The 13,205-nt window shown below is 47.7% G+C and overlaps 1 protein-coding gene across 1 annotated transcript in view; it reads left to right on the forward strand.

Annotated features, from left to right (window-relative positions):
- The first annotated feature begins 3,275 nt into the window (after positions 1-3,275).
- Positions 3,276-13,205, forward strand: part of NDUFA12 (NADH:ubiquinone oxidoreductase subunit A12) — a 38,810-nt gene continuing 28,880 nt past the window's right edge. Inside the window, exon 1 of the mRNA XM_073573225.1 lies at positions 3,276-3,494. Within this exon, the coding sequence (XP_073429326.1) occupies positions 3,406-3,494 (89 nt within the window). The 5' untranslated portion in view covers positions 3,276-3,405. The remainder of the gene's footprint in view (positions 3,495-13,205) is intronic.

The raw sequence follows: 13,205 nt of genomic DNA on the forward strand, positions 1-13,205 counted from the left end.
ATAAAGAAAAAAGGTTAACATTAATAGGGGTGCCCAAACTTTTACATATGACTGTATACGCTTCTTCTCCTGACATCACGCCAGCCTTTCTAGAAAACACCGGCAATTGTCTAAACGCTGTGTCTAACATCATGTCCTCACTATATCTGAAACTGAACCTGTCAAAGACTGAACTCCTTGTGTTTCCTCCAGCTACTAATGTACCTATACCCGACATTGCCATTTCCATGTGCGGTTCTACTAATACTCTTCAGCAACATGCCTGCTGTCTTGGGGTCATACTTGACTCTGAGCTTTGCTTTGTCCCCCCACATCCGATCACTGGCTCGCTCTTGTTATCTGCACCTCAAAAACATTTCTAGAATTTGACCTTTTCTTACTTTTGACTCTGCAAAAACTCTGACTGTTTCTCTTATTCATTCTCGTCTCGACTATTGTAACTCCCTTCTAATCGGTCTCCCTCTTACCAAACTCTCCCCCCTCCAATCTGTCTTGAATGCTGCTGCCAGGATCATAGTCCTCGCCAATTGTTACACCGATGCCTCTACCTTGTGCCAGTCATTACACTGGCTACCCATCCACTCCAGAATCCAGTACAAACTTATTACCCTCACCCACAAAGCTCTTCATGGCTCAGCATCACCCTACATCTCCTCCCTTGTTTCAGTATACCATCCTACCCGCGCCCTCCGTTCTGCTGATGACCTGAGGTTAGCATCCTCAATAATCAGAACCTCCCACTCCCGTCTTCAAGACTATACACGTGCTACGCCAATTCTTTGGAATGCCCTTCCCAGGTCAATATGATTAGTCCCCAATCCCCACAATTTTAAGCGTGCCCTGAAAACTCATTTATTCAGACTGGCCTACCGCCTCAACACATTAACCTAATCTATCCCTATGTGGCACAGCCAAAAGTTTTTTTTACCATAACCAGGTTCCCCACATCATGTTCCCACATGCTTTATGCATCCATTAGCCCTCTGCATCTGAACTGTTACACACTTAACATTATGGCTGGTCCATATGTGGCTCCCCTGAGGCTTCAGTTGCCACAGAGGTACTGCACCTTCTCCTAAGGTGTGGTACCCCACCATCCAGGTAGGGTGGGAACTCCCTTACACATTCCCACACCTGCACCCCACACACAGGATAGTTCAGCAGGGACCCATCCATGCTTTATGCTGGAAAGGTCATAGGGTGCCTTTTGTGGTCCCTGGCTTCGTAACACGAGAGGCGCTGGGGAGGCGGGTGGAGTTAGATATAAAAGAGAGGGAAGGTGTAGGATTTCAGGTCAGTCCGCAGAAGAAGGCAGGCGGAGTAGGAGAGAACAGCCACTCGGTGAGGAGTGGGGATCCCTGGAAGAAGGGATGGAGGAAGGAGTGCTGCAGCTGCCCCATTGAACAGGGCCAGCTGGCTGTGCTCAGTGTGTATCCCACTGACAAACACTGCGCTCAGTTGTCAATGGGACTCCCCGTAACCGAGCGCAGTGTGTGTCAATGGGACTCCCCGTAACCGAGCGCAGTGTGTGTCAATGGGACTCCCCGTAACCGAGCGCAGTGTGTGTCAATGGGACTCCCCGTAACCGAGCGCAGTGTGTGTCAATGGGACTCCCCGTAACCGAGCGCAGTGTGTGTCAATGGGACTCCCCGTAACCGAGCGCAGTGTGTGTCAATGGGACTCCCCGTAACCGAGCGCAGTGTGTGTCAATGGGACTGCCCGTAACCGAGCGCAGTGTGTGTCAATGGGACTGCCCGTAAAAGAGCGCAGTGTGTGTCAATGGGACTCCCCGTAACCGAGCGCAGTGTGTGTCAATGGGACTCACCGCAACCGAGCGCAGTGTGTGTCAATGGGACTCCCCGTAACCGAGCGCAGTGTGTGTCAATGGGACTGCCCGTAACCGAGCGCAGTGTGTGTCAATGGGACTCCCCGTAACCGAGCGCAGTGTGTGTCAATGGGACTGCCCGTAACCGAGCGCAGTGTGTGTCAATGGGACTCCCCGTAACCGAGCGCAGTGTGTGTCAATGGGACTCCCCGTAACCGAGCGCAGTGTGTGTCAATGGGACTGCCCGTAACCGAGCGCAGTGTGTGTCAATGGGACTGCCCGTAAAAGAGCGCAGTGTGTGTCAATGGGACTCCCCGTAACCGAGCGCAGTGTGTGTCAATGGGACTCACCGCAACCGAGCGCAGTGTGTGTCAATGGGACTCCCTGTAACCGAGCGCAGTGTGTGTCAATGGGACTCCCCGTAACCGAGCGCAGTGTGTGTCAATGGGACTGCCCGTAACCGAGCGCAGTGTGTGTCAATGGGACTGCCCGTAACCGAGCGCAGTGTGTGTCAATGGGACTCCCCGTAACCGAGCGCAGTGTGTGTCAATGGGACTCCCCGTAACCGAGCGCAGTGTGTGTCAATGGGACTCCCCGCAACCGAGCGCAGTGTGTGTCAATGTGACTCCCCGCAACCGAGCGCAGTGTGTGTCAATGGGACTCCCCGTAACCGAGCGCAGTGTGTGTCAATGGGACTGCCCGTAACCGAGCGCAGTGTGTGTCAATGGGACTGCCCGTAACCGAGCGCAGTGTGTGTCAATGGGACTCCCCGTAACCGAGCGCAGTGTGTGTCAATGGGACTCCCCGTAACCGAGCGCAGTGTGTGTCAATGGGACTGCCCGTAACCGAGCGCAGTGTGTGTCAATGGGACTGCCCGTAACCGAGCGCAGTGTGTGTCAATGGGACTCCCCGTAACCGAGCACAGTGTGTGTCAATGGGACTCCCCGTAACCGAGCGCAGTGTTTGGCACTCTCAGTAAGAATGAATGGAGCAGTAGTGTGCATGACTGACCCCTGCTCTTTCAGAAAGCTCTCTAGTTCTCATGATCTGTGCCAGACGCAGTGGTCAGAATGGACCCCAGCCATCATGAAGTCATCTGCCATCACGGGGGCTGGGAGATCGATCCCAAACTTGGCGAGAAAAAGATCAAACATCAGGCTGCCCGTGTGCCCTTCTACATCTCTTCGGTACTTTGGTTTGCAGGGTTTTTTTTTTTACCCTCACCCAAACTGAAGTAGATATCTCATAAAAAGCCAGAAGTAAATGTATGTCCAAAATAAATACCGTATATTAAAAATCTGTGTGGTGACCTCTTTAACAGCATTGAAAACTAAGCTAAAATGAAGGGGCTTTTCCCTTGTACATGCTGCAGCAGTCTCTCCCCTAGGGCATGGGTGCTTATCACCACTGCTTCTGTGTGGTGTTCCCAGTGGGCTCAGGAGGCCTGGCCGCATTCCAGCACACAAGTAACAGCAGGAGGCACGTGCCAGCTTCTGCCCAGCGGAACTGTTTCCCCGTAGCGCCAGTTTCCGGCCGGAGCACTTTCTGAGGCGGACCGTGCTTGCACAGCCGGGAACAATATGGCAGAGTACATACAAGTAGTCCGGAGGGCACTGCAACAAGTCCGGGCGCACGGCGGCCTTACCGGCTCCTTCTGGCAAGTGCTCAGGTAGGATATGCGGGTAGGCGCCGGCTGGTTCCGCCCTTACACGGGTGCAGCAGGCTTTCCTGTCCCTTCCACCTTGGCTGTCACCTTGCAGGGTCCGACCTCTGTGCGGCCGTGGCCGCTGTGTAGGGACCTGCCTCCCTCCTGACAGGACTATAGGCACCATGGCCCGCTGCACACGGGCGGCCTACCCACACACAGTGCTGTGTTCTGCCACAGTGGTGATCTAGGGAGCAGACACTGACTGTCATGGCCAGGGCCGGTTTTAGGCAAATTGGGGCCCTAGGCAAAGTTTAAAATGGGGCCCCAAATGCTAACATTGCACATCACACATTAGCATTTTGATTGTATTTACATGCGCTGAGTTCAGGCCGCTAAATGATCGACAAAATTGAAGAAGTCGTTCAATACTTGTTTCCCAGCCTCTTTCCACCTTCTGAGAAAGAATGATGGGGACAGAACGATCACTAATGGATCACTAAGGATGTGTGCACACATTGCGGTTTTTGCTGTGGATCCACAGCGGATTTGGTCCTGTGGATCCGCAGCGGATTTGGTTCTACGGATCCGCAGCAGTTTCCATGCGGTTTACAGTACCATGTAATCCTATGGAAAACCAAATCCACCGTGCACATGCTGCGGAAAATTCCGGGCAGATTTGCTGCGGTTTATTTTCCGCAGCATGTTACTTTTTTGCGGAACCGCAGCTGCAGTGTACATTCCGGGACATACAAATCAATCAATCTCATCCGCACTGCCAAACCTCACTAAAACCTGCATCAAATCCGCTGTACACATGCTAGGAATCCGCAGGAAAAATGCATGTGTTTTACCCTGCGGTTTCTGCCAAGAGATATGGATTCTCTGCAGAATAAGCCGCAGACTAATCCGCAACGTGTGCACGCACCCTAACAGATCACCATACAGTATCATGTTAGCAGCATCTACAGTTTACACCCCATAGTCCTCCATATAATATAATCTGCCCCATAGTCCTCCATATAGTATAATACACTCCTCAGTCCTCCATTTAGTATAATACACTCCTTATAGCCCTCCATATATTAAAATACACTGCTCAGTCCTCCATATAGTATAATACACTCCCCATAGTCCTCCATATAGTATAATACACTCCTCAGTCCTCCATATAGTATAATACACTCCTCATAGCCCTCCATATATTAAAATATACTGCTCAGTCCTCTATATAGTATAATACACTCCTCATAGTTCTCCATATAGTATAATGCACCGCCATAGTCACCCATGTAGTACAATTCACTTCCCATAGCATAATGCACCCCATAGTTCTTCATATAATGTATTCCCCATAGTCCTCGATACAGTATAATGCAGTCCACATATAGTATAATGCAGCCACCCAATAGAGCATAATGCAGCCACCCCAGAGTATAATGCAGCCCTGCCATACAATATAATGTAACCCCCATAGAATATAATGCAGCCCCCCTCTTATAGTATAATGCAGCCACCCCTTAGAGAATAATGCAGCTACCCCAGAGTATAATGCAGCCACTCCACAGAATATAATGTAACCCCATAGAATATAATGCAGCCTCACCCCCCATATAGTATAATGCAGCCCCTCCATAGAATATATGGCAACCCCCTCCTAGGATATAATGCAGCCCCTTATATAGTATAATGTAACCCCTCCATAGAATACAATGTAGCCCTCCTCATATAGTATAATGCAGCCCCCCATAGAATATAATGTAGCCCCAAATAGAATATAATACAGCCCACATCCCCATAGAATATAATGTAGCCCCCATATTATATAACACAGCCTCCCCCTATAGAATATAATGTAAAATGTACCCCCCATGGTATATAAGATAAGATAATACTTTAATTGTCCCACCATGGGGAAATTCAGAGCATTACAGCAGCAAGGCAGGAACAAGTACAGATACAGATGCATAAAGGCATTACATTGACAGTTGGTAGGTACATATACGAAGAAAAAAAAAATGTAACCGGACTGTCACAACTTTGGATCTATCAGTTCTCTGTTTGGGTCGTTCTCCGTTTTGGACAGTGCTGGTTATACAGCCTAACTGCAGCAGGAAGGAAGGACTTTCAATAGCGCTCCCTCTCACATATAGGATGAAGTAGCTGGTCACTGACAGTACTGCACATCTTTGTCACGGTCTCATGCATGGGATGGGAATCATTCTGCACCATGTAGCTCACCTTGGCCAGTATCCTCCTGTCGCCTACTTCCTGAACTGGGTCAAGGGGGCATCCCAGGACAGAGCTGGCCCTTCTAATCAGTTTGTCCAGCCTATTCCTGTCCCTGGTTGATATGCCACTACCCCAGCACGCCACACCAAAGAAGATGACTGATGCCACAACAGAGTTGAAGAAGGATGCAAGGAGTGCCCCTTTAACTCCGAAGGCTCTCAGCCTTCTGAGCAGATAAAGCCTGCTTTGGCCCTTCCTGTACACTGCATCCAAGTGATGGGCCCAGTCAAGCTTATTATTGAGGATCACACCAAGGTACTTATAGGTGTCGACTATCTCAATGTCCTTTCCCTGAATGTTCACCACTACTGGTGGATTTTTGCCCTTGCGAAAGTCCACCACCAATTCCTTGGTCTTCCCGGAATTAATCCTAAGGTGGTTCCTCTGACACCACTCCACAAAAGTTTGGTTAGTATCTCTGTACTCTCTTTCATCTCCTCCTGTGATGAGGCCTACTATTGCAGAATCATCAGAATACTTCTGCAAGTAGCAGCTAGATGAGTTGCACCTAAAATCCGCAGTGTACAGTGTGAAGAGAAAAGGGGCAAGAACTGTACCTTGAGGTGCCCCTGTATTGCAGATCACTGTGTCTGACACACTGTCCCGAACCTTTACAAACTGAGGTCGGTTCGTGAGGTAGTTAAGGATCCAGGTGGAGAGTTGGAGGTCCACACCAACAAGGCCCAGCTTGTCTCTCAGTAGACCTGGCTGTATGGTGTTAAAAGCACTAGAGAAATCGAAGAACATTATTCTCAGTGTTCCCAGGTTTCTCCAGGTGAGAGAGAGTCCTATCTAGAAGGTGGATAATGGCATCATCCACACCAATGCCCGGCCTGTAGGCAAACTGGAGAGGGTCCATATCCGAGCTCACTAGAGGACGGAGACGTGTGAGAATCAATCTCTCTAATACCTTCATCAGGTGTGATGTCAATGCTACAGGTCTATAGTCATTAAGGTCTTTCGGATAAGGTTATATAACACAACCGCATAGTATATAGCCCACCATGGTATACAGCACAGCATGGTATATAGCCCACCATGGTATAATACAGCCCACCATGGTATACAGGCTGTATTCCATGCTGGGCTGTATAATACAGCCCAGCATGGTATACAGCCCACCATGGTATAATACAGCCCAGCATGGTATATAGCCGCCCCAGAATGGTATAATACAGCCCAGCATGGTATATAGCCCCCCAGAATGGTATAATACAGCCCAGCATGGTATAATACAGCCCAGCATGGTATATAGCCCCCCAGAATGGTATAATACAGCCCAGCACGGTATAATACAGCCCAGCATGATATATATCCCTCCCAGAGTGGCATAATACAGCCCAGCATGGTATAATACAGCCCAGCATGGTATATAGTCCCCGCAGAATGGTATAATACAGCCCAGCATGGTATAATACAGCCCGGCATGGTATATAGCCCTCCCAGAGTGGTATAATACAGCCCAGCATGGTATAATACAGCCCAGCATGGTATATAGCCCCCCAGAATGGCATAATACAGCCCAGCATGGTATAATACAGCCCAGCCTGGTATTTAGCCCCCCCAGAATGGTATAATACAGCCCAGGATGGTATAATACAGCCCAGGATGGTATAATACAGCCCAGCATGGTATATAGCACCCCCCAGAATGGTATAATACAGCCCAGCATGGTATACTACAGCCCAGCATGGTATTTTGCCCCCCCAGAATGGTATAATACAGCACAGCATGGTATAATACAGCCCAGCATGGTATATAGCCCCCCGGAATGGTATAATACAGCCCAGCAAGGTATAATACAGCCCAGCATGGTATATAGCACCCCCCAGAATGGTATAATACAGCCCAGCATGGTATACTACAGCCCAGCATGGTATTTTGCCCCCCCAGAATGGTATAATACAGCACAGCATGGTATAATACAGCCCAGCATGGTATATAGCCCCCCAGAATGGTATAATACGGCCCAGCAAGGTATAATACAGCCCAGCATGGTATATAGCCCCCCAGAATGGTATAATACAGCCCAGCATGGTATACTACAGCCCAGCATGGTATTTTGCCCCCCCAGAATGGTATAATACAGCACAGCATGGTATAATACAGCCCAGCCTGGTATTTAGCCCCCCCAGAATGGTATAATACAGCCCAGGATGGTATAATACAGCCCAGCATGGTATATAGCACCCCCCAGAATGGTATAATACAGCCCAGCATGGTATACTACAGCCCAGCATGGTATTTTGCCCCCCCAGAATGGTATAATACAGCACAGCATGGTATAATACAGCCCAGCATGGTATATAGCCCCCCAGAATGGTATAATACGGCCCAGCAAGGTATAATACAGCCCAGCATGGTATATAGCCCCCCAGAATGGTGTAATACAGCCCAGTATGGTATATAGCCCCCCCAGAATGGTATAATACAGCCCAGCATGGTATATGGCCCCCCAGATTGTTTTAATACAGCCCAGCATGGTATAATGCAGCCCAGCATGGTATATAGCCCCCCCCCCAGAATGGTATAATACAGCACAGCACGGTATAATAAAGCCCAGCATGGTATATACCCCCCCAGATTGGTGTAATACAGCCCAGCATGGTATATAGCCCCCTAGAATGGTATGATACAGCCCAGCATGGTATATAGTCCCCCAAGCATGGTATGATACAGCCCAGCATGGTATATAGCCCCCCCAGAATGGTATAATACAGCCAGCCCAGCACAGTATAATACAGCCCAGCATGGTATATAGCCCCCCAGAATGGTGTAATACAGCCCAGTATGGTATATAGCCCCCCCAGAATGGTAAAATACAGCCCAGCATGGTATATGGCCCCCCAGATTGTTTTAATACAGCCCAGCATGGTATAATGCAGCCCAGCATGGTATATAGCCCCCCCAGAATGGTATAATACAGCACAGCACGGTATAATAAAGCCCAGCATGGTATATACCCCCCCAGATTGGTGTAATACAGCCCAGCATGGTATATAGCCCCCTAGAATGGTATGATACAGCCCAGCATGGTATATAATCCCCCAAGCATGGTATGATACAGCCCAGCATGGTATATATCTCCCCCAGTGTGGCCCCACAGTCCAGTACTCACAATGATTTAAAAAAAAAAAAAAAAAAAAATTCTCACCTTTTTCTCGTGCCTGCGCTGCTGGCTGCTCCTGTCTCCTCCTGCTCTGTCTGGCACACAGTGAGAGCGCGATTACGTCATCGCGCCCCCGCTGTGTCAGAGGCAGAGTGGGGAATGATGCAAGAGGGAGTGTCAGCTGACGCTCTCTCCTCCATCACTGCCTCCTTCAGTGTGGCGGCAGCGGGAGTCAGCGCTGGGGGCATGCGGGCCCCCCTGCCTTACAGGGGCCCCATAGCGGCTGTGTGATGTGCCGCTGGCTGGGGGCCCCTGGAGGAGCGGGGGCCCTAGGCAGCTGCCTGGTCTGCCTGGCCATAACGCCGGCCCTGGTCATGGCTCCCGGCAATGAATGCATTCTGGCCAGATCAAGCTGTGAGAATCCCATTGACATGTTCGAGGGAAGGTGATGGCATTATATTACAGGTGGGAAGGGGATCATTCATGACACAACTGAAGTTGGTTTCTTATTTAGTATTTTTTTCTGTTTTTTTACAGGTTTACCAACAAAAGTAAAAAATCTCAATAATAAAATACACTGTGGCAAGGTGCCCTGAGGTGAATACACTAAAAAACACTACAAAAATGATAAAACTGGCACTAAGGTGGGCATCCTAGTGGACACGGAAAAGGCGTTATTGAAAGGGTTATTAGGCCATGTGCACACGCTGCGGTTTTGGCCCTGCAGAACTGCAGCATTTCCGCAGACATGGTACTTTACCATGTTAGCCTATGGGTTTTCAAAACCGCAGTGCTCACGCTGCGTTTTTTTACCTGCGGAAAAGCTGCTGTTTTTTTTCCGCACCATGTCAATTCTTTCTGCGGATTCTGCTGCGGTTTGCCACCTATTCCATTGTCCAGGTGGCAAACCGCAGGGTAAAACTGCAGGTCACTTTACCTGCGGTTCCGCAGGAAAAAACCCGCAGGTGAATCTGCAGTGTGTGCACATACCCTTAAACGAAATTGGGCCTCTGATCGCACACTGCAGACACCCCACATCAAGTTCAGATGACTCGCGCCTGGCCCAAATGTGTTCTGGGAATGAAATTTGGCATCAAAGTGGGCCAATAACCAATGTTCACAAATTTGAATAAGGAAATGGTGTTTTTTAAGGGTGAAATGATTTTGGGCTTCTGATCAACCACCAATACACAGATAGTGATGCCCTGCATCAAATTCTGGTCACCCCAGCCTGGACAACCCATTTAACCCCTTAAACCCCGGAGGTATTTTCGTTTTTAGCTGCCCTTCTTCCCAGAGCCATACATTTTTTATTTTTCGGCCAATATGACCATGTGAAGGCTTGGTTTTTGCGGGACGAGTTGTAGTTTTGAATTACACCATTGGTTTTAACATATGGTGTACTGGAAAACAGAAAGTTTTTTTTTTTTTTTTTAACCATGTTCGCTAAATGCTAAAACTGACCTGCCATTATGACTCTCCAGGTCATTACGAGTTCACAGACACCAAACATGTCTAGGTTCTTTTTTATCTAAGTAGTGTAAAAAAAAATTCCAAAGTTTGTTTAAAAAAAAAAAAAAAAAATTGTGCCATTTTCCAATACCCGGGGCATCTCCATTTTTCGTGATCTCGGGTTGAGTGAGGGCTTATTTTTTTGCACGCTGAGCTGACGTTTCTAATGACACCATTTTGGTGCAGATACGTTCTTTTTATCACCTGTTATTGCACTTTAATGCAATGTGGTGACCCAAAAAAATAATTCTGGCATTTTGACACTTTCTCGTTATGCCGTTTAGCGATCAGATCGCCTGTATGTAGCAGAATTACTCACTTGCTATGAGCGCCGACCACCGGGCTGCGCTCATAGCAATCCAGCAGTGACAACCGTGGATGTCAGCTGGAGACCTCTGGTTGTCATGCCAACCCATCGGTGACCCACGAGCACGTGACGGGGTTGCCTGTGGGCGGGATTTCCGGCGCTTTCCAGAGATTGACAGTGGCATTTAATTAGTTAACAGCCATGGATGGATCGCGATGCCGCACGCGGCTGTTAGCTGTTTTGAATAGCTGACATGTCCTGGAAAAGATGTGGGCTCAGCGCTGGAGCTCACATCAAATGGAGGAAGTCATCAGCGTACTATTACGCCCTATGTCGGAAAGGGGTTAACCTTTAAAACAAATAAGAAACTTCTGCAAATCACTACAGAGTTGTAATTTGCCAACTTTTATGCCAGCATTTTTGATCAGTTACCACTTTGGCCTGCCCGAAAGATAACTGATTTTGATGCAGATCTTCCTGTTTTGTGCTGGTGTTAAGGTACTTTCACACTTAGTGATGTACCAGCGATCCCGACCAGCGATATGACGCAGTCAGGATCACTGGTACATCGCTAAGTGGTCGCTAGTGAGCTGCCACACAGGCAGATCTCACCAGCGACATCGCTGGGGACGGGGGTCGCTACTTACCTGTCACACTAGGCGATCCTGACGTCCTCCCGCCCGGCTCCACGCTCGTCTCTTCACAGGAAGCTGACGGCGAGAAACAGTCCTGGACGTTCTCGTGCGATCAGCGATAACCAGCGGGGGAGCGGTCGTAGGTAAGTATCAGACACAGCGATATCGCTAGCAATATCGCTATAACGTCACAAGTTATAGCAATATTGCTAGCGATATCGATTAGTGTGACAGGCCCTTTATAAGACTAGTGGTTCAAGGTCATTTAACACTTTAAAAAACACCAGTTACTTATTTAAATATCTGTAAAAGTTGGCAAATTCCCCACTTTGATACCAGTTCTTATGTCCAGAACCTATTTGGGACAGGCTGGGGTGACCTGAATTTGATGCGGCCATCACTATATATGTAATGGCAGTGTTAGATCAGTGGCCCAACGTCATTTTTTAAATTTTTTATTTTTTTCACTCTTTGCATACCCAAGCACCCAGTGCAAACCCCATACATGTGCTGTGACTGTGACACAGCCGCGACACATGCAGCTGTGGCATCGATCAGCCGGCACAATCCAGGACGCCAGGTTCCCTCTGCAGCTTATTCGGTAAGTTCTATAGCTTGCCAAATAGGAGGAACCCGAACAAATTCGTTCAACTCTAAACATGACGACCTTATATTATGTATTACCTGTGGGTTAAAAATCCCCTTGTCAAAATCCTTGAGGGGTGTAATTTCCAAAATGGGATCACTTATGAAGGGGAGGGGGGGGGATTCCACTGTTCAGACACATCAGCGGCTCTCCAAACGTGACATGACATCTGCTCTCAATTACATCTATTTTTGCATTCAAAAAGTTAAACGAACCTTGCCGTGCACATAAATAGTAGTTTTCCCCCACGGCCTACTCAAGAGAAATTGCACAGCAAATATTGAGGTTCATTTTTCCCTGTAACCCTTGTGAATATCTCTCCCTATCCAAAAATATTAAACTAAATATGATCAAACAGTCTTATATACCTAAAAATATGGCCAGTGAAAAGCAAGCATGTTGTGCAGCACTGTCTATTGAAAAATAAAAATCAGTTATAGATCTTGGACTTTTTTTTCCCCAGCCATGGTGAATAGTATTTTTTAACCCCTTAATGTCCACCAATGTCTCTTTTTACTGACCGGTGATATAAGAGACTAGCATTCCCCGACGGGTGACAATTCTGTGGCTGTCGGCTGTACACTATACCTGACAACTTGCTGCATCAGCCACAGTCAGTGTTGGAACCAAGCATGGCTGTTTAACCCCTTAGATGCTGCTGTCAATAGTGACTACAGCAACTAAACGGTTAACAGAATGCAGAAGCTCCCTCTTTAACCCCATTCTCACTCTGAGATCATGATTGTGTGGTCCTGATGTTTTCCATGGCAGTTCATGGCCAAATAACGGCTTTAGCGTTTGCCGACTATAGCCGCTTGTTAGGAAGTTATCAATATTTAGATGGTAAGAATAAACTTTTTCATTCCTGTCATGTGACTTTGCATTAATTCCCTCAAACCACCTGAAGGGTTAATGAAATACTTGAAAGCAATTTTGAATACTCTGAGGAGTGCGGTTTTTAAAATGGTATCACTTTTGGGGGTTTCCAATATATACGACCCCCCAAAGTGACTTCACAACTGAACAGGTCTGTATAAAAAATGAGTTTGGCAAATTTCCTTAAAAAAATGAAAAATTGCTGCTACATTTTTAAACCTTCTAAAATGCTAAGAAAATAAAACAACATATTGCAAATGGTTCTGATGTAAAGCAGACATGAGAAAAATGTTATTTATTAATGTGTTTGTGTGAACTATCTAGATTAAAGGGATAATTATTCAAAATTTGAAAATTT

The sequence above is a fragment of the Dendrobates tinctorius genome, unplaced genomic scaffold (assembly GCF_039654945.1).
Source record: "Dendrobates tinctorius isolate UK_male_01 unplaced genomic scaffold, ASM3965494v1 ptg000035l, whole genome shotgun sequence".
Classification (NCBI taxonomy): domain Eukaryota; kingdom Metazoa; phylum Chordata; class Amphibia; order Anura; family Dendrobatidae; genus Dendrobates; species Dendrobates tinctorius.